The 24,201-nt window shown below is 40.6% G+C and overlaps 9 protein-coding genes across 9 annotated transcripts, besides 2 other annotated features; 4 read left to right on the top strand and 5 right to left on the bottom strand.

The window, feature by feature from the left end:
- Positions 1–587: 587 nt before the first annotated feature.
- On the bottom strand, positions 588–2,972 carry KEX2 (kexin KEX2; the record flags this gene model as incomplete). Its single annotated transcript, XM_037288155.1, has 1 exon — positions 588–2,972. One exon carries the CDS (start codon positions 2,970–2,972, stop codon positions 588–590), a length of 2,385 nt encoding a protein of 794 aa, XP_037144050.1.
- A 389-nt stretch (positions 2,973–3,361) lies between these two features.
- LAP3 (bleomycin hydrolase) lies at positions 3,362–4,795 on the bottom strand (the record flags this gene model as incomplete). The annotated part of the gene is made up of 1 exon (XM_037288154.1): positions 3,362–4,795. The coding sequence occupies one exon, from the start codon at positions 4,793–4,795 to the stop codon at positions 3,362–3,364; it is 1,434 nt and encodes a 477-aa protein (XP_037144049.1).
- Positions 4,796–5,625: 830 nt separating this feature from the next.
- NAR1 (iron-sulfur cluster assembly protein NAR1) lies at positions 5,626–7,089 on the top strand (the record flags this gene model as incomplete). Its single annotated transcript, XM_037288153.1, has 1 exon — positions 5,626–7,089. The coding sequence occupies one exon, from the start codon at positions 5,626–5,628 to the stop codon at positions 7,087–7,089; it is 1,464 nt and encodes a 487-aa protein (XP_037144048.1).
- An 807-nt stretch (positions 7,090–7,896) lies between these two features.
- ZWF1 (glucose-6-phosphate dehydrogenase) lies at positions 7,897–9,420 on the top strand (the record flags this gene model as incomplete). Its single annotated transcript, XM_037288152.1, has 1 exon — positions 7,897–9,420. The coding sequence occupies one exon, from the start codon at positions 7,897–7,899 to the stop codon at positions 9,418–9,420; it is 1,524 nt and encodes a 507-aa protein (XP_037144047.1).
- A 218-nt stretch (positions 9,421–9,638) lies between these two features.
- Positions 9,639–12,719, bottom strand: LRG1 (GTPase-activating protein LRG1; the record flags this gene model as incomplete). Its single annotated transcript, XM_037288151.1, has 1 exon — positions 9,639–12,719. One exon carries the CDS (start codon positions 12,717–12,719, stop codon positions 9,639–9,641), a length of 3,081 nt encoding a protein of 1,026 aa, XP_037144046.1.
- Positions 12,720–13,275: 556 nt separating this feature from the next.
- On the bottom strand, positions 13,276–17,940 carry ATG2 (Atg2p; the record flags this gene model as incomplete). Its single annotated transcript, XM_037288150.1, has 1 exon — positions 13,276–17,940. One exon carries the CDS (start codon positions 17,938–17,940, stop codon positions 13,276–13,278), a length of 4,665 nt encoding a protein of 1,554 aa, XP_037144045.1.
- Positions 17,941–18,768: 828 nt separating this feature from the next.
- On the top strand, positions 18,769–19,914 carry HG535_0D00230 (uncharacterized protein; the record flags this gene model as incomplete). Its single annotated transcript, XM_037288149.1, has 1 exon — positions 18,769–19,914. The coding sequence occupies one exon, from the start codon at positions 18,769–18,771 to the stop codon at positions 19,912–19,914; it is 1,146 nt and encodes a 381-aa protein (XP_037144044.1).
- Positions 19,915–20,135: 221 nt separating this feature from the next.
- Positions 20,136–21,551: a sequence feature (X region).
- HG535_0D00220 (uncharacterized protein) lies at positions 20,579–21,859 on the bottom strand (the record flags this gene model as incomplete). The annotated part of the gene is made up of 1 exon (XM_037288148.1): positions 20,579–21,859. The coding sequence occupies one exon, from the start codon at positions 21,857–21,859 to the stop codon at positions 20,579–20,581; it is 1,281 nt and encodes a 426-aa protein (XP_037144043.1).
- Positions 21,860–21,886: 27 nt separating this feature from the next.
- HMRA1 (Hmra1p) lies at positions 21,887–22,764 on the top strand (the record flags this gene model as incomplete). Its single annotated transcript, XM_037288147.1, has 3 exons — positions 21,887–22,270; positions 22,331–22,675; positions 22,729–22,764. The coding sequence occupies 3 exons, from the start codon at positions 21,887–21,889 to the stop codon at positions 22,762–22,764; spliced, it is 765 nt and encodes a 254-aa protein (XP_037144042.1).
- Positions 22,765–22,842: 78 nt separating this feature from the next.
- Positions 22,843–23,135: a sequence feature (Z region).
- Between the last annotated feature and the right edge of the window lie 1,066 nt (positions 23,136–24,201).

The raw sequence follows: 24,201 nt of genomic DNA, 5'->3' as shown, positions 1-24,201 counted from the left end.
GGTGTGTCTGGGAACCCGAACTGTTCCAAGGAAAGATCGGATCATCGCCGCTCAAAGCAAAACTAGGATTTCAGTTCGCACTATACAGTAGCTTTCAGGTCTTCATCAAGACCACATGATAATATAAGCGAATAATCTTGATACTTTGTTCACCATTTAATGATCCCATGACCTTTATCGGTTTTACGCAAGCATTAGCACGTGCAGAAGTGAACCCTTTTGACTGTAATAAGTTCATGCTTACGCAATGCTATCTCTTGAAATTCGGTATTTATCTGTTAGCCAAAGTATACCTCTACTACTACGATTCGATTTACTCTGCTACGATTCTACTCCTCTGCTAGCACACTTGACCTCATAAGAATATCTTAAATTATCGTCCGATAAGCAAATAAGGACAAGTGCTGATCTGCTGGAATACTGCAAGTGAACGAAAGACATGGAAATAGAAAAATAATAGTATTTGCACGGAATAAAATTGACAGTTTCCGCTAAAATACTTCAAAGCTCTTATATTCACTGTCTATAATAGATGCTAATAAGTCTTACAGAATCATGCGATACACTCTTCATGAAAAATAAGTCAATTAAGTTTGAGAAGAGGTATTCTGTTCATCATCCTTGCCAATTTCTTGCCTATTATCAAGAATTTGATCAATTCCAAAGCCAGAATTCTCAGTATTCTCGTCATTAATGTTATCTTCGTCGGATAAGTCAAAATCATAATCCTCAACTTCCCCTTCCTGTAAGTCAGAATTGTCTCCAATAGTATGATCAAGAGTCGAGTCATACTCTGAGTCAGATTCTATTATGTCGAACTCGTATGCTTCTGCCCTAGATCTTCGAATTCGACGCCTAGTTTTAACGAAAATGCAAAAGTACAATATTAGGACGAGACCCCCAAGCCCGAGAAGTGCAATAAAATAGATCATTGTTTGAGTGGATCCTCCAATTTTTTTGGAAGGATATGCTTCGAATTCGGGGTTGGCAGTAGGCCTTGGTGAATCACTAGTTGCGCTCGATTCTGGCGTCATTACCGGTAAATTAGTATTGACCTCTGTAGGTTCTGTTGTAGGTTGCGACTCACCCATTGTAGATTGTGATACGTCTGTTGGAGGCTGCAATAATTCTGTTGTAGGCTCCGGCACTTCCGATGATGTCACCGTTGGTTCAAATGTATCGTCACCAAACTTATAGTCAATCGCTTTGGAAGCATCAATAGATTCGCCAAAGAGTTTTAGTTTCCAAGAATGCAACCTCACTTCGTTTCCATCTAGCGAAGTTTTGACTTGCATTTTCCAATCACCAACACCTTCTTCTCCCCAGTGAGCAACTGATGTAAAAGTCCAATCTTTGAAGCCCTCGTTTGAATCATCCCTCCTACGTGAGACACCCAAATTCGAAACGATTCCTTGGGGTGAAATCAAATCCACAATTATGTCTCCGCGTCTTTTACCATCGATATTCACAGTCACGGCAACATGTTCAACTCTTTTGAGATTTGAATCTCTTAAATCTTGCTCCCCTATAGATACAATGGACTCAATGGTTTCTGAAGTTGAATTCGTGAATCCTGAAACTTCTTCAGTTGCTGGAAAATACCATGCCTGAGGATTAACATTTTTCCACTCTTTAGCGATGCTGGCAATAGTGTACGCGTCAAGTTTTCCATAACCATAGCGATGAGAGTACATTTTTCCCATCGCACCTTTCTGCCAATCACCTGTGTCGTCATTTATTTGCTTAGCCGACAATATTGAGATATACTGCAAGTCTCTCCAAGTCAATTGTGGATTCGCCTCCAAAACGAGAGCAAATATCCCGGATGCCAGAGGGGCGGCAGCTGAGGTGCCTCCATGTCTATCACTACATTTTCCATGCAAGTCGGTTGAATGTATATACTCTCCTGAACCTGAGGAATATGTCACCACCATTACAGCTGAACAACCCTCCGAATATGGTGGATGTAGACCTCTGTGATCGATAGCACCTACGGTAATAGAGTAGATGGAATTTGTGTAGCCATCATAGTTGCAGTTATCTCCATAAATACCACCATTACCGCTTGCAAATACATAAATCGCTCCTTTTTTCTCTCTTCCTTCCTGAACACCCTTTATCATAGCTTTCTTAACCAAATCAGGGGGTCCTTGAAGATGTCTCCCGTCATCTGCTGGACCCCATGAGCAGGAGTATATATCGTTAACATGAAGGCCATAAATCAATGAAGCCGCTTCATCCTCCGGCGTAATTTGCCCAGAAAGGATTCTTATTCCTGAAACCTTAGCATTATAAGCAATACCAACACCACATACATCGTTTTTAACAGCTGCTATTTCACCCGCACAACGGGTACCATGGTAGTCATTACTCAGTATTGGCTTTGGTAATTTTGTATTGTCATTAAAATCCCAAGAACCTTCTTCACAGAAGTTATCTTTCAAATCTTCATTCTCGTAATCAAGTCCATCATCTACTATCGCTGCCACAATGCCATGCCCCGTAATGTTTTCATACCAAAGACCAGTCACGTTGATGTCATTTCCTGGAAATGAAGGATTTATTAGATGCCATTGTCTTTCAAACAACGGATCACTTATTTGCAAAATACTCTCGGCATCTTTAATAGGCAACATACTTGAGTCGATTGGAGGATCAGGTATGGGCAGTCTCTTTTGCAACTGTCGAGATGGTAAGTCCTCAAGAGATACAATAAATTCATCTTGCAGTACATTTTCACCTCTTTTGCTTGTTGTATTAGATAGCTCGGAGAACACGTAATGGTTCTCAAGACCACGAACATTATGCTCAAACCGCCAATATGGATATCGCTCCAGAATTTCATTTAGCCCTTGATCACTCTCAACAGCAAAATAATCGCGTATTTTATGGTTTTTAATCGGTATCTGCTGAGCGTAGTCAAGAGCTATGAGCGTGAAAAGTACAAATATGTTTTCCATGCATACCTTCATCTCTTTTTTGTCCAATCGCTACAAAGATGTCGAAAAACAACAAAAGCCCTGATCGACCACCTATGAGATAATCTTAGATTTCGACAAAGATCTTCGAAGTGGGTCTCGAAACTATTTGTTCCGTTACGATAGTTAACTTTTTGTTCCATCTCAGTTTCCATTTTTCCATAGAGCGGTATGTCAAAAAGTGAGAACAAACCTCATTTTATGTCCGCACATGAATCATACCATACTTCTTTGAGCTAACATAGCAGCAATTTGCTATTTATGAAAAGAAGAGACTTCAAAACGTAGCATCTACACAGTGTACAAATATATAAACTCGCTTATAAGTAAGAAATTTGTGCTTTGCAATAATTTTTGCGGATGAAACAACGAGTATTTACCGTTCAATCAGCAAGTGCCCCCATAGGGTCCCAAATGGGCAAAATAATTGGTTCCTCTTCCTCGGATGTGAACTTTGCAGCCAAATCTTCTGGCAGCTCATCAATATCAACAACAATTTGGAAACAATACTCTTTGAAATATTCTTGTGTCATCACATAGAAGCCATCTTTACCGGACTCTTTCCCCCAAGAGTTTTCGACACGGTAGCGAACAGGCTCGTTTGTCGACTCATCAATATGACATGCGCTAATTAGCATAGCGTGGGTCATAAGACTTTCATTATACCTGATTCTGGAGGCTTTCTGCTGTTTTAATTTATAATCAATCGCAGGATAGTTCCACAACTGCACGTCCATAACACCAAACTTCTTTTCCATGAATTTAGGGGTATGAGAGCCAAAAAAGACAGTCTTATCATTTTTTAACCTCTTGACAACCAGCTCTGTTAGGACATCATTATCTACATTCAGATAAACGACGTCATCACCACCAATGACATTTCCAAGTCTATCAATCTTGATTAACTTACCATATGGGTGTCTTGGATCGTTGATTAGCGACACGGGCTTTGAAGCATCCAATTTAGCATACTTCTGTGCAAACTCTAAAGGCGTTACTTGAAGGGTATGAATTTTTTTGTCCTTATCCTGATATGACCAGGTGAATTTCTCATTTGGCTTGACAGGTGGCAAATCCATGAAAAGTGTCATCAATCTGAGTATTTCCTTTTGCATCGATTGCACAAGTTTGCTAACATCCTTACCCTTTGCCTTCGTATCTCTTAAAGCTTCTGCAAACTCTCGCAACTTAGTAGTCAGTAGTTCGTTCCAGGTTCTGGATGCAGTAGTAGAATACGGTAAGTCATTGTATATATCCTTTGGGATCAAACCGTATTTTTTCACAATATTCAAAAACATGCTGTATTGTCCACCATCATTGGTTGGAGCTGACAATAGGTTTTGTACCAGACGAGATTCAACTTCCTCATCAGCAGTGTCGATGATTTGATCCAAGAAATAATTGGCCTTCTCCAGTTTGTCGTAGAAAAAAAGGTAAGCTTGCGATAACTCAAACTCTTTCAAATTCAATTCTTCAGCCACATTTAGTCTCAGCTGGTTTGTTGAAGCAAACAACCAACATCTACCCGAAGAGCGCTGATTGGTCACAGGTAATGGTTCAGCAGAAATAGCGGTGTTGAAAATACGTTGGTCTTCCTGCAATAGACGAGACTTATCCAACAATGCATCTGTAACATTGAAATTCTTCAAGACAGTAGTAGCCAACTGATGGTTCATATCTTTTGCGAATTCCTGATCCCAGGAATTGATCTTGGTGACATCGATGGAGGACATTGTGGAGTTTTTTTTCCTGGATAGTAGATTGAATAGCATACGTTGTTGTTTACGCAACTTTATATTTTTTATTAGGGGCAACATGTATAGGGGAAAGATAAAAATAACTAAACACTAAAATCGAATCTAGATACATTTATTTATATAGGGGACAGTTTTCATTATTTCGAGCGTTACATATGTGTTTATCAGTTAATCAAGATAGACCTTGAAGGTAACAGAAATGTTTACAATTCGTGGTTAGGCACCTTTTCGTTGCAAAGCTGATAAGGTAGGTACGACACGGATACCTGCATCCTTGCAAACAGGCTGAGCTGGCACGAAAATTGAAAGAATTACATTTCTGTGGGCGCCGGAGATACGATAACGCTTGGGGCTACCGTGAATGTGACAAGATATGACTGAAAGTGTCAAGTTTAGAAAGTGTCAAATTCAAACAATGTCAACGGGTATATAATTGGTCCCTGAAACGGCCGCGTAGAAATAGAGTCACGTCGAATTGCCCACGGAGAATTATTACCCGTATATTTCACTCGAAAATTTATGGGTGACGTTGGCAACTAGGCAACAAAGGTCCATCTTGGAGATAGCTTCAACATACTTGATCATCCTGTCTTCGTAAAAACATTGGCACAGCAGAAACACAGTACGTGTTTATGCTTTTTGGGGCAATTTCTCGAACAAGTAAGAAAAGAAATGCCCTTTATAAATACATAGTTTATAATGGGAGGATGCGATCGTGGCGGTGCACGCTTTCTTGTAGGTCCTCCAAAACCTGATGTATCTACGAAATTCATGGCATCGCATCGGACAAAGTTATCTCAAAAATTCATTAGTAAAAAAAGAGATACATCTGAATACAGACTGGCATACAAGTATTCCCTATTCTGCACACAAAACACAGTTGGCAGCAAATGAGTGCTCTGTTGTCAGAGGCGGATTTGAATGATTTCATAAGTCCTGGTTTGGCTTGCGTCAAGCCTACAGAGTCAAAGAAGATCAGTGTCGATGCAGACGAGCGAGAGATCCAAGTAGGCAAAGAGCCGGACGAGCTCGAAAAGGTTTCCATAACATTACAAGACTGCCTCGCGTGTGCTGGGTGCATCACGTCGAGTGAAGAGATACTCCTGAGTAGACAGAGCTATTCAGTGTTTATGGATTCATGGCAAACACTGGCTGGAGAAATGGTGCTGGCCGTGAGCATATCGCCCCAGGGCAGACTATCGCTAGCGAACTACTTCCAAATGGGCCTAGACCAGCTGGACCTCTGTCTACTTAACTTTTTCAAGAGCTACTTTGGCTGCAAGTACTTTGTGGGGACCCAGATGGGCCGAAATATCACTATCAGCAGAACGAATCAAGTGCTACAGGAAAGAAAAACCAGCGGCGAATCAGCAGCTAAACCGATGCTGAGTGCGGTGTGTCCCGGGTTCGTCCTTTACGCTGAAAAGACGAAGCCAGAGCTGGTCCCATATTTATTGAACATCAAGTCACCACAACAGATAACCGGCTCTCTGCTGAAGGATTCCGTGCCCCAGGACGAGAAGGTGTACCATCTAGCGATAATGCCGTGCTTTGATAAAAAACTGGAGGCATCGAGACCGGACGGCGAGCAAGAGGTGGACTGCGTGATAACACCCAAGGAGCTCGTCACCATGCTGCAAGAGCTGAACGTCGACTTTGCCGCTTTCCAGACCGCAGACACAAACATCGTAAACGAGCTATCGCCGCCGGGCTGGGACCCGCTTCTGCACTGGTCGTCCAACGAGGGCAGCAGCTCGGGTGGTTTCGCGTACCAGTACGTGTCGGAGCTGCAAAAAACACACCCAGGCTCCCGGCTGCTGGTGCTGCCAGGCAAAAACAGCGACGTCAGGGAGTACAGGCTCGTCGAAGCCACCGCCGGCCACCAGCCCAGCACCATCGCTTCCTCAAGCGAACTGTACGGCTTCAGAAACATCCAGAACATGGTGCGCCGCCTGACCTCCGCACGACGTGCCAAGCCGAGAACAGTGCGCGCGCTCAGAAAGCGCACCACGACGCCAGAACACCAGCAACAACCCCCCGAGCACCGCCTCCCGGAGGCCGATCCCTACAATTGCGACTTCATCGAGGTGATGGCCTGTCCGGGCGGCTGTATCAACGGCGGTGGCCTGCTGAACTCGGACATCCACGGCGAAGCCGCCCCGAACCGCAAACGAGACGCCATCGACAAGATGAACAAACTGTACGCCAGCCAGTTGACCACGATCGACGCCGCGACCGTGGGCAAGCGGCTAGACGAGCTCTCCCGAAGCTCTGCTCGTCAATACGTCTACGAGTTCAACCCCATCGTGCCCGCGCCCGACGATAACATCGTGTCTGTGGCCAACACATGGTGATCCGAGGGGCACCCATTCCAACACAGCTGTGTCGCAGCACACGAAGCAACAGCACCCCGCCACCGCTCTCCCTGCGTGCCCCGTCCGTCGTGACCTGCTCTCTTAAATCCTGCTAAGTCCTGCTTTGTGGCTCATGCGCGCCCCGCACTCCCGATGCGTCGGAAACGATGACGGCCGCCGCTCACTGCGCACGACTGCTGACAAACGCGCCGTCCACAGTGCCCTGACCCCTATTTCTTGGTTCGCCAGCGCCGGTTACCCGTCCGCAGCCGACGCTCCCGTGCAAAGTGCTGGAGTTTGCCACCCGTCGTTGGAGCCCGCCACAGTTTGGCGCAGCGGCAGCCGCAGGTGCACAATTTGTCATATGGAGGCACCCGGTCGCCCTTTGTGGGCCAGTTAAGCGCCGTTGCTGGTTCGTTCGTCGGCGGTTTCGTGCAGGGTGCGCACGTAATGTGGCAAACGGTGGTGGATGGCCGTGGCTCCCCTGGTTCGCAATTGAAGCTGTTATCAATCACTTCACACCCATGGAAGTGGATCCTTATTCGTAATTCGACAAATCTAGGTTTGTCGTTCTCGTAATTGATTTATAATATTCGTGTTGCGGTTGACGTTCGAGTTGTAGTGGATTGCAGTTGTGGTTGCAGTATTTAGGTAGTCGGTTTTCGATATTCGTCGTATTTGAAATTGGAATTCCGTTCGCACTCGGCGCAAGGTTACAGGCTTAGGAAGTAGGCTTAGGAAGTGGGCTCGAGAAGTTAAGCTCAAGGTTACAAGTTCAGGTGCACGCACAAGGCGGAAGCTGGTAAGATGACATCGGTAAAACAAGGACCGGTGAAATTCGAGAAGGACACGATCATCGTGGTGTTTGGGGCGTCCGGCGATCTCGCCAAGAAAAAGACGTTCCCAGCGCTGTTTGGGCTGTACAGAGAGGGGTACCTGGACAGGAGCACCAGGATCTTCGGGTACGCGCGCTCTCACCTGGAGAAAGAGGAGCTGAAGGAGCGGGTCTCTCCGCACTTGAGCAAGCCGCATGGGGCCGAGGACGACGCCAAGGAGCAGGAGTTCTTCGAGATGATCACGTACGTGGCCGGTGCGTACGACACGTCGGAGGGCTACAACAAGCTGAGGAAGATCATCGAGAGGTACGAGGCGGACGCAGAAATAACCGAGCCGCACCGGTTGTTCTACTTTGCCTTGCCACCCAGCGTCTTCTTGAGCGTTGCGAAGGAAATCAAGAAGGAGCTGTACGCGGAGCACGGCATCACCCGGTTGATCGTGGAAAAGCCATTTGGGCGCGATCTGAAGACCGCGAGGGAGCTGCAGAACAACTTGGCACCGTTGTTCAAGGAAGACGAGATCTTCAGAATTGATCACTACTTGGGCAAGGAGCTGGTCAAAAACTTGACCCTGCTTAGATTTGGAAACACGTTCTTGAATGCCGCATGGAACAAAGAAAACGTGCAAAGTGTGCAGATATCTTTCAAAGAGCCATTTGGTACCGAAGGACGTGGCGGGTACTTCGATAATATTGGTATCATCAGAGATGTCATGCAAAATCATTTGTTGCAAATTCTAACGTTGTTTACGATGGAAAGACCAGTTTCATTCGATCCCGAATCCATACGTGACGAAAAAGTCAAAGTTCTAAAGGCAATGTCTGCAATAGACCCTAACGATATTTTGATCGGGCAATACGGAAAATCAGAAGACGGTTCAAAACCAGCGTACACAGATGATGACACGGTCACGAAGGACTCAAAATGTGTTACCTTTGCAGCTTTGTGCTTCAATATCCAAAATGAACGTTGGGATGGTGTTCCTATCATAATGAGAGCGGGTAAAGCTTTAAACGAGGGTAAAGTAGAAATTAGATTGCAGTACAAGGCTGTCCCATCTGGTGTCTTTAAGGATATCCCTAACAATGAACTAGTGATTAGAGTGCAACCGGATGCTGCTGTGTATATGAAATTCAACTCAAAGACTCCAGGTTTATCCAACGCCACTCAAGTAACAGATTTGGACCTAACATATTCCAGTAGATACAAGAACTACTGGATTCCGGAAGCGTACGAGGTCTTAATCAGAGAGGCTTTATTAGGTGATCATTCCAACTTTGTCAGAGATGACGAGTTGGAAATCAGCTGGCAATTATTTACGCCATTATTGGAAAAATTGGAAGCCGACGATGCGCCAAAACCGGAAATCTATCCATACGGTTCAAGGGGGCCAAAGAATTTAAAGAGTTACTTGGCAAAACATAAATTCAATCTCGAAGGGTCCCATTCTTATACATGGCCAGTAAGTTCCCCAGATGACAATTCCAAATTATAATTCAATTGATTTGTGTCGCATTTCACTTTTATGTATATACATAAGTAGATTTTTAATGTAGAGTCCACTACTAGAAATGCGGTACCAGTTTTATCTCGTGAAATTCAATGATAACGATACATTTTCTGAAAAATATTTATTAGTAATGTTACACAGACTTATAAAGCCTCTCCTACTTTTATATATGCAATTTCTTATAGCCTGCCCAAAATTATTTATTACCTTTTTACTTCTCCCTGAGTAACTACGGATGTCGAGTGCTTCATTTGAACGTTTCGCTGAATTTCAAATTCGGATAAATCAATTTCTTTGTTCTTCCATCTTTCTTGAACATATTTATTAATCAGTTCGTAGCCTTCGATTTTTTTATTTTTAATTTCTTTCATCAGTGCTGTTAAAAATTTTGGAACCACAGCCATTTCCTCATTATGCGTAATCAAGTAATCAACAACCTCAATTGCTAGAAAATAAGTTTCGCCTTCGTTATGCGCGAATGTGTCGTTGTATGTACGAGATACTTCCGAGGAAGTTACGCTTGGTACACCGTTGTTGTGCATGTGGAGTATATTGGGAGTAATGACGGTTGAAAGATTATGAATGTCCATCTTTGAGCCCATCTCATTTTCAATATGAGAAAACGATGCTGTCCAACACAAAAATGATAACATCACCTCTAAAACGTTTCTGTTGTACACTGGTAGCATACTATAAACCAATGCTATTGTCATCTGTTTTTCAGAGCTTGAATTAATCTTTGCAGAGTTGATCCACAAGTTGTACAATGCGGTTGTCAACAGTGGATCGGGTAATTCTCTGATGTATTTTTTTAAAAGAGCAGATAATTGAATTGCATTTTCTTTTGAAAAATCTGGTGGTTCACTTGGATTATTATCAATATCTAATGTCAAAATTTTTAAACGTTTAATATTTCCATTTTTCCTGAAAATTCCTTCGACAGACATATCCATTTGTCTCAAGGATGATATTAATTCATCAATGATTATCGGAATGCGTATCCTTGATGGACCAATACCTAAATCAGATTCAACACCCCATTTATTTGACAGCACTTCTAAAGGGGTTCCAAAAACTTTTCCATCACTTGGCTTTTTTGTCTCTTTGTTCATCATAATTTTCATTTTCCACCAAAAATTGCCGGGGCTCGACTTTTCCATCTTTTGTTTTAATGGAATCAACCTACGGAGAGAATTATCATCAGGGACTATTTTGTTATTAGAAGCAAGTAAAGAAAGGCTGATAGATTGAATTATCAATAGTTCATCTGATGTCAATTCAGAGTAGTACACACCACTTTTCTTGGAGATGACATTTGCAGTTTCCTCATCATTTTCACGTAACTTTTTGAAGTGAGTGAAGGCGTTGGGCCTCAATTCTCTGGCCTGCTCAACAGCAACAATACGAGATATATCATCTAATGTTAAGGTTTTTGTGTCCGCAAATACGTTTGAATGTGTTGTATCGTTTCCATTTGTAAGTGGATCAGTGTGAATGAGAAGACCTTTGTTTTTTTTAGATGCATATCCATTTAAGTCGACCTCTGAAGTTTCTAAAATGACAGACTTTCTTGCTTCTTCTTTATCGTGCGTTACTCGCACATACTCCCTCCTTGATCTTAGTCTCTTGATGTCATTTAAGGTTCTAATGTACGTTTGTTGCATAGAAACAGAGTTATGAGCTTCACTTATGCTGGTTTTGCTAGCTTTGGTTTTCATCTGTACTTCCATGACTGCTTTGGACCTAACTAATGCTATCTTCAAAAGAAATACCAACTGTGCCAGTTTGGTGATATATTTGAAACCTGGAATCGAGGCTGGATCGTTCGGTGAACAACGCGAACACATTATTCGCTTCAAGCTCTTATTGTAAGTCGCATCCCCCAAATCATGAGTATCAATCCTCTGCTTACACATCGAACATGAAAAGCAAGATAGATGCCATCTATTGTCCTGAAATTGGACACATTCTTCCTGTATGTATCTACCACACTCGGCACAGTTGTCAGTGGCATTTATGGAAACGTCGATATATGAAAAAGGATCCTTCTCAAACAGTTCATTCTTTTCAATTTCCCTTAAGAATCTTAACAGTATTGTTGCAGAACGATTAAGTTTATTTTTTTCCAGTGCCGTGTGAAAACCATACCTCGTTAGTAACTTCAAAAAATGGGTCAAACCTGTAATTACAGACATGAAAGAGGAAAGATTCACTTTGGTATCTTTCGATTCAGAACTGAGTTTGCGCAGAAGCTGAAGATATATCATGATTTTTGTAGAGAGATTTCTTGGAAATTTGCTATATTTGGAAGTCGAGCTGTCGGCTTCATTCGCTGCTTCCTCAGGACCAATAGTTTGATAATTGCGATCTTTGGGCGCTGTGCCAGAATTAAATACCTCGAAAGTTCCTATTGCCTTGAAAAGGCATTCTATTTTCAACACGAAAAGTGCTGTTGCCTCTATACCCTTCATTTGATCGAATATAGTCAAATATTGAAACATATCTGATATACAGGCAGCTGTCTCCTCTTCAAACCTATATAAAACTGACCACGTCCTGGACATGATAGAATTAAATGCCTGCATTTGTCTATCAAGTTCCTTCGGTATAGGATTGATGTTATTGTCTATATTTCCTTCTTCATACCGAACCACCGGAAGCGCTAACAGTCCAAGAGTCTCCGCAGATAAATTGACATGCCAGTACTTATGAATACCGTAGCACTCGGGATGCCAACAATGAATTTCGTCGCCCTTAGGGAACTCAATGTACTGGTCTGATATTGGATAATCGCAGCCGCTACATCGCTTGGAAAAGAATTTCAAAAAATGGTATTTACAATATAGCTTATCCTCGTGCATAAAGCATTTTTTTACTCCACATGGTACTCCACATATTGAGCAGGAAAAATGCTCTTCATCGTATCTGTTTCCGAAAGCCGTGTAATACAGACCTCGAAGGGGCTTATCACATACATGGCAAAGTAAATTGTGCCGCCTAAAATAGTCATATTGACAAAGTAATATCGTTTCGTTTGTTCCTGGAAGCTCATACGGAAAGTACTTTGGCTTTAACAAGACACCACAGTCTCTGCAGGTAAAGCACTCTTCATGGTAATAGTTGTTTAATGCTTTCAGAGTCGTTTTTCCCTGTCCTTGGATATCCTTGTGACAATGTGCGCATTTTTTCTTCATGTTCCGGATTTGTCGATTATTTGAATACTCAGTCGAAGATGCAGTGTGCTCATGTTGGTGATTTCGCTTCAGATCTAGCTGTGTAGACATGTCAAATTCGCGGACCTGAAAAAGAAAATTGTAGCTGGATTAGTTTGTCTATCTATGCCTGGTTTGAAGACGGTTCAATTTTGACTAATCTCCAGACAGACTATACTAAAAAAATTTGAGCAGTAAAGGGACAAATACGGTACTCCTTCAAGCACTGTTGAAGCTCTGGATCTTATTTTCACGTGCAACAGACAATTGCCTAAGGAACAGAAATGTACACTGTAATGAAACATCCGTTTTACCTACACTTGTTTGTTCACGTATTTGCCATGAATGTTATGCATGCTGTGTTGATCATTTGAATCTCGTAAAACATGATAGATACCAAATGACGTAAATTATTTTTCCATATACATTTGTGCAACAATATACAAGTGGCCCTTAAATAAGGACATTCTTACAAGAGATTACAATAGATTTTTTCACCTCAGCGCTTGGAATTATTCATGAATACGTTTCATATCAGAGTTCTTTGCTGTTTTTATGTGAACTGACCCGTAAACGTCATGAATATAACATATCGTAGAGCGCTTTTGGTTGCATACAAATATGCTAACTATTTCTTGCCACTCCTTGATTTATATTTGTCATTGAGATCATTCACTTGCTCTTTATCAAGTTGATTGGAGATGCCCTGAAGTGCTTTTGCAATCGCCTCGGTTGCCCCTATCAGAGGTCTTATTATGGCGACTGGCGCTACTTTGGCGACAGAGACTGCGGCAGCAGCCGTGCCTGAGCGTGAATCTTTTATTTCACCCTGAGTTTTCCATATAACGTCATAAACAAGATGCATGTGCTTTTCGAGTGAAGAATATGCTTCTTCGAGACCTTTATGTAGATCCAGGGGCTGGTCAGCATAGAGACTAACTATTTTAGGTTCTCCTTCGTTACATTTTGAGGGATCTATCACCAATGCAGCAGGACCGCGACCTTTTATCGTAGGATTGCTACCTCCGACAAGCTGATCCTCCTCCAGTAAACCGTTGATATCCATCAAAGGATCATCGTACTTAAAAAGTCTCCCTTGTGCACCATCACCACCGAAAAACTCCTCTGTGCTTTCCAATACAGTCTGAGTCCCCGAAGCTAACCTTGCACCAAGTTTTACGAAGTCACCTGTAGCTGTCCTGACAAATACGTTACACCCTTGTTTAAGACTCCTTCCCAGTCTACGGTCTTGCTTATACTCGGCCAATGGTACGGAAACTAATGCTCTGGCCCCGGAGCCAAGAGCCAATATAGATTTAACGGGTGCAAAGCCTTTTAAGACTCCTGGTAATTGCCTTGAAGTGATATCTGGTGTCCATACAGATTTTAGAATTGTATTGAGCTCCGAAAAGCCACTTATTCCGTACAATGCCACACCCTTCAGAGTTATATTTGCTCCGTCTAAAATGAAAAAGTTCATCAATTCACTAGTATGACCAGACCTCAATCCAGAATAGTCAACTTTTTTTGGCTTATAGTCGAGTTTGAGCTTCACAGAATTTGTTGTAAGCTTTTGTATAAAGGGAATATCAGGGTATTTATCAATCAGTTCAAACCTCATGTCCTTAAATTCCCCAAACTTAACTAAAAAGTCGAGAGTATCCTGGTCTACATGGAGGCGTAATGGGGCAAGTTTGATATCGAATCTCAATTCTGTGGCTGCCAAAAAGTCAACTGGCCGAAGCAGGCAAACATTCATATTTAGCATTGGCCTATCCAGCGGCCATTGCTCGTGACGAAGTATGGTCAGTAGTTTATTCCACGTAGAAGTCGGTACGTTGTCTATTACATCAAAACTTTGTACCAAAATCTCGCATTTGTTGAGGACTTCGGCGGTACCAGCTGATTCCGAACGCGTAGGTGTGCCCATTGGATAGCCTGTGAAGATTAGTCCCAACTGGTTCAATTCCACCAATGCCTTATAATAGCGGGAAGGGTGAAGGTCTGCCTTTCTACTCCCTAAACCTGACATAAATTCACCCTGAATTTCGTCATTGACCCTCTTTTTCAGATCTACTGAATCGGAAGGATTTCCCGAGATGTAAATCGAGTCAAAGATGGCACCCTCTAGACGCTCATTTGAGTTGGTAGTTTCACTGCGCTTCTTAAGTTCGCGATCAATCTCTTCTATTTTTTGTGATATTGACTTCCTTGTGAACTTCCAATCGTACCCATCAAAAAGTTTTATTGTCATTTTTGCCACCTCTAACTCAATTACAATATCTATGTGTTCTTTTAATTCTGTTAGCGATTCATGATCCTCCCTGATGGTTGTGTCTAAGTAGGACTCTTGCAGCCTCATGTTAGAACTTGTAGACTCCGACGACGTATCGATCGTATAATTCTCTTTCATGACTTGCTGGTGCTGATTATTAGTGTCATCATCTAGAAAGCTGCTATCTACATGAATCAAATCTTCCTCATCATTTTCATAACAGTCTGAATTTTTTTTAATATGAGATGAACAAAAAAAATCGCTGTCAATATGCTTAAAGACATCTATCGCAGATGGAACAGTGAGGCTATACTTTTCATCATCAGGAAATGTAATGGGTATCTTGAGATCCATAAAAAGTTGCACAAGCGTATGTGCAGAGTCAGCGCAAAGAGATAAGCCAATGTTATTAGCTTTAATCTTAGCAGATGTCGCATTCGCAACTCTCTTGCTCTGAATACTAACAGAGTCGATCTTGCCTACTTCGGAGAACCCTTGATAAACATAAAAGTTGACAAGAGAAGGATAGTGCCGCTTTTCGACAAATTTTATATTTTGAACATCATCAATCAAAAGAATAGCACCATTTTTTGCAACTATTTTAACCTGCTCCATCGCAGTTCGTCCAGTCAAATGTATATGCTCCATAATAATTGCTAAGCATGGTTTTATTCTATATGGGTGAAGCTTTATCGAACAGTTAATCATTTTAAGCTCCCATGGAATGGAATTTTGTAAATTACTTTTTTCAGAGCTCGAATCATTGCTTTTGCTCGAAAAGAAATCAAGCCACTTTGCATAGTAGTGAAGAGACATTTCTCTGAGTATAGTCTTGATTTTACCATTAGCTTTGGCCTGGAAGAAAATCAGAGGTTTTTTTATATCTTCTGTCGTAATTGAAGAGGCCAGTACTTCTTGCTGACTGGCAGTGTTTCTCTTACATAAAAAATCTTTGCAAAAGCCAAAAAAACTGCCGTCCATGCTGGCAGCAAGCAAAATGCTGGAAATATTTGTCTGTAAGTCTCCAAAATGCTCATTATAAAAAGACCTAATTTTGATATCGACATTATCCAAAATAATTGAATATAATGCCTGATCTGTTTTTTTGTACACAATATTAGATGATTTCAATATTCGGACACTTCTCTTCATGAACACCTTATGCTTATCCACATTGGGTTTCTTGTCATTTATTTTGATAATGGAATGTATATCTTGAAAATCCAGAAAAAGTCGCTTTAAATGCTCAAATTCGTGACTAACTGCAATTTCACGCACCCTTACTAACATCTTGCTTGTTAGCGAGGATTCCTTGAAATTTTCATCGAATGATATCAATTGCATTCTTGATTTTGATGCAATGATAGACAGATCGTCGAGTGTTACCATTGAATGATCCTTTTGCTCAGTTCTTCTACCAATTGTAACATTCTTAATCTTAATAATGTCATTGGGAAGCCTACTGAAAATTTCTGAGGTTGAGAGATAGAGTTGATAAGCACCGATGTTCAACAAGACAGTAATCGGTTTTGCACAAAATTTGTACACTCTTTCCTCCTTATATCGCGATGAAGCATGACTTTTCTTGGGAGGAGGGCGTATATTTCTCACTGAAAACTCTTGTAAGCGATGCTGTACTTTTGCAAGCTTACCTAAAGCAAGCTTATCAACTTTGAGAATCAAACTGTGCAGTATATTGATTTCGACTTCATTAGAATTTAATACGGCTCTTAGAATTGGAGCTGGCGATGATTGAAGGTCAATTCCATCACCCTTCAGTGTCATTGTATCAATTAACATTGTTTGTTCTCTATTTTCCCAGCAAGTATAGTTCATATTGTTAAATACCATGCTCACTCCCTCCCCAAAGTGGACGGATAGATAATTCATGTCAACAGCTAGATTGTCAAAGCCTTCTAATATACCTTGCTCCTTTTGAAAACGTTTATAGCCTTTCAAATTGCTAGCCTGCGGTACGTCCTCCGTTTTTCTTGTTGTAAAAACTCGGGAAACAAATCCTATTGTAGTGTCACTCATTGTGAGCAAGCTCTCCAGGTCAATGGAAGCGTTCTGTATTTTAACCTTAAGATCCCTTAAAGCTAAATCGTCTAACGAAGACAATCCCTGAAATGAGATGCTTATATGCTCGATAGCGGTCAAACCTAAAGAAAGTTCATTGTCTTCAAGTATAGAGTCTTCCTGACCGTCCGGAGGAGATTTTAAACCTTCCAAAGCACTCATATAAATTGATGAAGCTTCCTTCGATGAGTAAAGTACACTATTAGACATATTATCATCAGAAAGGTACTCTGTGTCATTCGGCTCCGAATTCTTAACACAAACAACTTTAAAATCATGAATTTCCACTTTACGAATATTATTATCTTCGGTATTCAGCTCTATTTCACCCAAGCTGGCCTCAATTATGTTCTCCTCCAAGAGAAACCTAAATTTGATATTTTCAAACCGCACCATTAATTTGGATAATGCGACATTTAAAATCTTGTTCTTCATATTCTCTAGTGCACCAACTGCAATAATTGGCTCACTCTCCTTCCCACTACTACTGGTGCTTTCAGTACTATCAGCTAAAGGACTAGTACTCCCATCCGATTCTGGATCTTTGTACACACTAAATGAATGCTTATCAGATTCAGAATATTGTATTATCGAATTTGTCAAATCATGGATGCTTTTTGTTAAAGAAAAAGAGTTGGGATCGTTATCCTGGTCGTCAATTAAGGGTTTTACCACAAACAACACGCCCTTTCCACAAATGCTCACTCCACCTGATACAGTAAGCTCGATTTCTAAATGTTTGATCGATCCACTTCTCAGAGAGAGATATGGTATCTTAATATCATCAACAGCTAAATTGAGATCATCAAACGAAAACTGCGAGCTAGATCCCAACGATACATGCAAATTCGACAGATCAATATTTGATAAAACTGATATTTGTTGAAGGACATATAGCAATAATCTCTTCTGAATCATCTGTGGTAGCCAGAGTCCCATTGCGTCATGTATGACTAGGTCTATACTTTAACACTAAAAGGATGTTCTTTCCTAACTGCTATCCTCACCTTTCTTTCTTCTCCTAATTAATAAGTGATGATTCATGTGATAACTCCCCTACTCTTTGTTTTTCCTGTTCCACCACCCTTATGCTTGATCTCGTGATGATGGAATTAAATCTAAAAAAAAACAAAATTTACCTATGTTACATGAATCAGAAATAAGGGTATAAAAAATCTTAAATAAATCCCCAAACACAGAAGCATCTTTTTGACTTCAGAGGGCTTGCAGAACATCTCACCTCAGAAAACTCTTATATAATCTTCCCTTCTGAGAAACCGCCGATTTTTCAGAAAATATAAGTCACGTGAAGAGATCTCAAAACACATATATTTATGTGGGCGTATAGTATTGAGAGCATATTACCAAATGACTGATGATCTATTTCCAATCGTGTCGTGTTTTCATGGTTTTGGTCCTCGAAAGCGAAAAAACAAGTACTTATGTAACTTCAAAAATTGGCTATCTAAAGGGATTGAAACCACATTTCACTAACAAGGTGTTACCCATTAATAAATGTACTCTCTTTTTCAAATCATTTGGGGCGCTTAATTCTTAATTAGGCTGCCTACAGTTGGGTGTACGAGAGTACCAGCATTTCTTTGTTTTTGTGGAGGAAAAAACATGAAGCGGCGAGGGAGATGGAGGAGGGCGCAACATCCGACATAACAATTGAAAGCTAAAGGATAGATAGATAAACTGTATATGAAAGACGTGATCTGAAGATATCAAAAATATTCAAGTGGCTAAAGCAGTTTGATCAGTAACATGGAAGAAAGCCCAGTTTATCCGTTTATTACCTTGCCTGAAGGTCAATTTACTATAGTTGATGGGTTTTTGATCAACCTAAATGGTAAAGCACTAAACCCTGATTTAACTGGGGGTATAGAAATTGTAGATGAAAGTTGCTCAGCATTTTTTCGTGAATATAGCATCTACAACTCGCTGAGAAGGTTGGAAAAAACTGCAAGTAACTATTTTTTAACAAGGCACTCAATGTTTTTTCGGTTGATGGGGATCAAAGACTATGTTACATTCGTCAAGTCAAGGGAAAAGTACTATTGCAGAAAATGCGATAGAAGTAACGCGACACATGCAGCATTTACTGTGAAGTTTTTTGGAGGAAAGAAACCAGTACGAGCGAAATATATTGTGTTTGAAAGAGCTTTGGAGAACAGCACCTGTGACCTTTCGGAACTATACAGGCAGCAGTATACAGAGCTTGAGCGCACAGATCTTTCATTAAAACTGGGAAAACGTTCTTGGTTGACAAGAAATAACGGACAAAAGGACTCCTTTAACATAGAGTACATGAAAGAAGAAGAGTTGTTAAAAAAGATCAAATCGCCCACAGTGAATTTTCTACCGCCTTTGAATAGATATTCGGAGAGGCCTAAAGTAGTGAGTAGGGCATCATTGAAAAAATTTCAAGAAAATCTTTTACGGCATTGCGAATTGATCAGTTGCTGGAAATTGAAAAAACTGATAGAATTACTCAAGATAAGTAAAGAGCTTATAGGTCTTATTTTTGACGTGCAGCCACTTTATCTGGAGGGCTTAAAACAAATTAGGAACAATTTGAAATTTATAGATCAAAGACTATTCTTTGTTTTAATGCGAACACCTTGCTCTGGCGCCACTCTGCTTAAGATTTTGTCTTTAGATAATGTTATTTCTTCCTCGAATGCGGAAGACGCAAAGCCGGAAACCACAATTAATCAGCCGAGCGAGCCGAAGCATATTAAATCGGAAGATAATTCTGAGCAGCGACATGCAATTGACAATAGTGTTGACCCTTCCCATTATTTTTTGAGGGAACTTACTCTATTCTGCAGCTATACTGAGCAAAGCAAAATATACATAAAATGTTTTTTTGAAGCGAAAGAAAAATACGGTAAAAAAATGGGAAATTAATCTGAGCTTTCGCCACTCTCTATGAAGTTTATCCGCTCTAGGGCTTTTTCATATGCTTTGATCCTACACTAGTATAAATTTATCCATTCAGTTCCCATCTACATTTAATGAATCGGTTGTGATGAAAACTGGATGGATAAATTTTAATTGACTTGTACGTGAAACAGATGTAATTTAAGTTACTGCTTTTTCAAGATGTTATTGGTTAGATATAGAAGCATTTTTGCAAGATCCAATGGGTGAGTTATGATGCAGGCGAATACGCCGCCAGCTCCACCATACCACCAAGGGTAGATGGGGGCAGATTGCTGAGGGGTGTTTGGTTGCATAGTTGTGACTGGGGGACTAGGGTTCACTATTCTTGCTGATTATGAGTTTATATATATATATATATATATACGCATGTGTATGGATGGATTCCATTAACTAGAAACAGTTCATGGCTTTTGTCCACAATTGGGTTGCGCGGGAATCGACTGCTTTTTCTCAGCTCGTCGCGATGACAAGAATAGGTTTATGACATCGCGAAAGTGATGGAAAGGAAGTTAGCATGATGCTGGAAATGCGCAAAGGCGACTGCAAGCAGTAATTGGTTTTTAAATAAGGTGTAAGCTAGATAGATTCATATGGAATTTACTTCATAGGGGGAGGGGGTCTCACGCTTTTAAGGATTTCTGGAAGAGAACAGCACAATTCTGTCACTTTCGATAAAGAGATCTTCCACATTAGAGAGCGATTTTGGTTCTGGAACATAGGGCAAGGTTGAAAGCCTGGTTTGAAGAGTGAAATCTATCTCTGTAGGCTTAGTGAAGTAAGCAAGGGAGGGGAAAGAGCTGGAAGAGATGTTGTATGAATGTGAAGCCCCTGCAGTACGATGGCAGTGGTCAGCTTTGGAGCTTGCTAGGCGGCTAGCAGTGGGTATGCGGGGGAGTAAGGGGGAATAGTGGGGGCTAGGAAGGGTTGAATATTGCAGAGGCTTTTTCATGGAGGAAGTGGATGGGAATCGAGAGGGGTTGGTGTTGTTGGAAACAGTGTTGAGATCTGGAGGAAGAAGCTTCTTCTTGGGAAAGTCGAATTTGATGCGATCACATCTGTGATCTTGTTTCGGGAGCGCAAAGTTGTGATTTCGAGTTCTTTTGCAGGACGAGGATTTTTTGATTTTCCAATGACAGTTCTGGAGAGTCTCTGAAGAATGCGGGTTTTGCAAGGATGGAAGGTTTGGCTGTTGAGAATTGCTTCTTGTAGTTGTACTTTGCCTCTTCTGGCGGTTTTGGTAGTGGTAGTGGTGTAGATGGTTGGCACGTATCTGAGAGGAATGGAAAGAGGAGTATGTATAGGTGGAACTAAAAGGTTCTGCAGCAGTGGGAGCAGTACCAGCTGCATCCGTAGCAGAAGCAGCGGGGAGTGTTACAATATCCTCCAATTTGGATAACAGCGAAGAAGCTGTAAAATAGCGCATTCGATTCAACATATTCTGATACACGAGCTTATTTTCCAGTTGCCGACTTATTTTATTTACCTTATGGTAACGATACTCAGGATAAATGTTTAGATGCCAGTGCTCTTCAAATTGTGAAAGAAGCTCAAAGTATAGCTGAAATATTCCATCATTCTTCCCCCATAGTTGTGAAGTGATTGCGGAGACGTCTTTCAAGGATGAGAGATCACATTTCTCTAAGGATCTTATAATGGTGTTATACAGAATCGTTCTCATAATAATGAAACGATTTCTTGGCCGTGTTATTAGCATACCCATCTTTGAAGACTTATATTCAACAGATAGATTAAACTCCTCTACCTGTTTATCTTCATGGATTTTTTGACCAACAAACTTGAACTTTACCCTATTTGAAGATTTTCTACTCTCATCTTTAAAAAAGATGAAATCTGTGTACTCTTCATCAATATCCCCCCTTTTAGGAAGCATGCATTCTGTAAAAAACATCACTGCTGCCAAATCTTTTGAGTGAAAATGATACAGTGCTCATTGGTACGCTACATTATATATATCTCGATTTTTAAGTACCTTTATTTCCTAAGTTCAGTTGCCTCAAGATGTGACGCGTCGCATTTCGTTTCAATAGTAGAAAAAGGATGTGTATATAGAGCCCCAAAAAACTGTCGACATTTCATTCCCCAAGTCCTAAATAATGAAATCGGTAGCAATATGCAGAACTTAGGCAGTGTACTGTCAACATTAAGCATGATCATCCAGCTTTGTGAATCTTCAACTAAGACAGAAAATGGTTTCAACACTGAGGAAAATGCACAACAAGAGGTAGCTGATAAAAGTTTCCAAACTGGAATTGAAGAATTGGACCAAAGAATTCAGGAAAGCTTCGATGCTATTCAACCTGTAGGTTACAAGATTTTGTTTCAAATGGCTTACAGAAAGACATTATACTAACACTAGTAGCTCCTTTTCGAACTCTGTATTTCTGAAAGTGACAGAAAGTTACTTCAAAAAAAGATACATGAAAACTGCAGCAAGTTCAGTCAAAACTTCGTAGACAAAGAGGGAGAAACTAGCAAATCAAGTACGAAATATCAAGCGGTGTACAGCATATGTAACACGGACAGAAATGCAGAAGCACGTACTATTTTGCCTGTCAAAAGCAACATCAAGCGAGTACAGCGACTTCCTAAAAGTACAACATATTTCTTGGAACAAGTATATTCTAAAAAACAAATTTTAAACTCCAGAGAGCGTATGGCAATAGCCAAGAAATGTAAGATAAGCTGCAGTCAAGTAAGGATATGGGTATGTATTCTCTGTTTATGAAATCTACTGAGTATCTACTAACACTCAAACAGTTCTCTAATAAAAGGATGAGGACCAAGTCAACTTAAAAATGTAAACAATCGTGTATAGTGATATATCTAATTTAACTACTCAATTTCGTCTCATCTGTGTTTTGGACAGTTTCCCGCAGCAGTTTAATTTTGTCAAGCCGAAGTGTGGGTTTGTGGAGTGGGTGGATCAAAGATATGAGCGGGAGAGTTAATTAAAAGATTTTGTAGATTTGTATTTGCATTGATGATGTCTTGTTGGTTTGGGGAAAGTAGTGCTTGGAAGTAGAGTTGAGAAGCTTGGGCGAGGAGTGGGGATGGATTGCGTTGAAGTAGTGTTGTGATTTGGTGGGTCAACTGGATGATGCTTGGGATGCGTGGTTGTGTAGCTACCGCGTTTGCTAGTTGAGTTATGGAGACGGCAGAGACGGCAGAGACGGGGTCCTGGAAATCCTTTATGAGTTGAGCACCAATAACGAAAGACTTAATGTTTGAATTAAATGTGTGTTAAAATAAGTATAAAGTCACAGTTTTATTAAAAGGTAAACCACACTTGACGAAAATTGGCATAGTTCAAGACCTGGTCTATTATTTACTACTGAAAAATAAATATTTCGAGTTCACTAACCTAAATATATTTCCTAATAGTATTATTTGCAGATACACCACCAGATATTTACGCAAAGTACGTACAGTGCTTATGATGTTTCTTTATGATGTTTCTTGAGTTCCAGTGGTAGGTAGAGCAAGTTCAGGATCAAAATTTTGAACAGAATCCCAATAGGACTCTTCGTTTCTGAAAAATACCTTAAGAGATATCTTCTTACCAGCCGTTATTCCAAACTTTAGACCTAGACACCCCATGTGACTAGCAAAGGCAGACTTTCAATATAATATGTGGTGTACCGAGTATCTTCTTTTTCGTGATTGGTGCTGATGGGATATGGCCGTTTCGTTCAAGGTTGAAGGAAATACATGATTAAAGTTTTTTTTAATTTCTAGCTTTAATACTACGAAAGAGATGCTCTAATTGCTATGTTGAATCCCATAATATTAATTGTTAATTAGATCAAATATTATTGAGGAGGTAAGGAAGCTCAAGTGTGTAGCAAGGTGTGGATTGAATGAGATCCGAAGCGTTCAGGAATACGTCATTATTCACATATAAGTACAGACAATCATTCCTTATAATAGATGTACTTACAGGCCATCTATCGTCTTTATATAGAGTTACAGTAAATTCGTCAGAAATTATGTTTATTTGAAGAAATGCTATCATTATATACGTACAATTTCATTGTCATAATCTACGCTTATTTACATAATATATTGTAATTATGCACGTCTATTTACAAACCACATATCACTGTATACGTGTGTTTACAAATATTATGTCCCTATGCACGTCTGTTTACAAACGTATTATCATTGAAGACGTTTGTTTACGAGGGTACTATCACTATATACGTCTGTTTATATCGTGTATATCACCAAATA

This window comes from Zygotorulaspora mrakii, chromosome 4 (genome assembly GCF_013402915.1).
Source record: "Zygotorulaspora mrakii chromosome 4, complete sequence".
NCBI classification, from domain to species: domain Eukaryota; kingdom Fungi; phylum Ascomycota; class Saccharomycetes; order Saccharomycetales; family Saccharomycetaceae; genus Zygotorulaspora; species Zygotorulaspora mrakii.
This window is presented reverse-complemented; position numbering and strand designations above follow the sequence as displayed.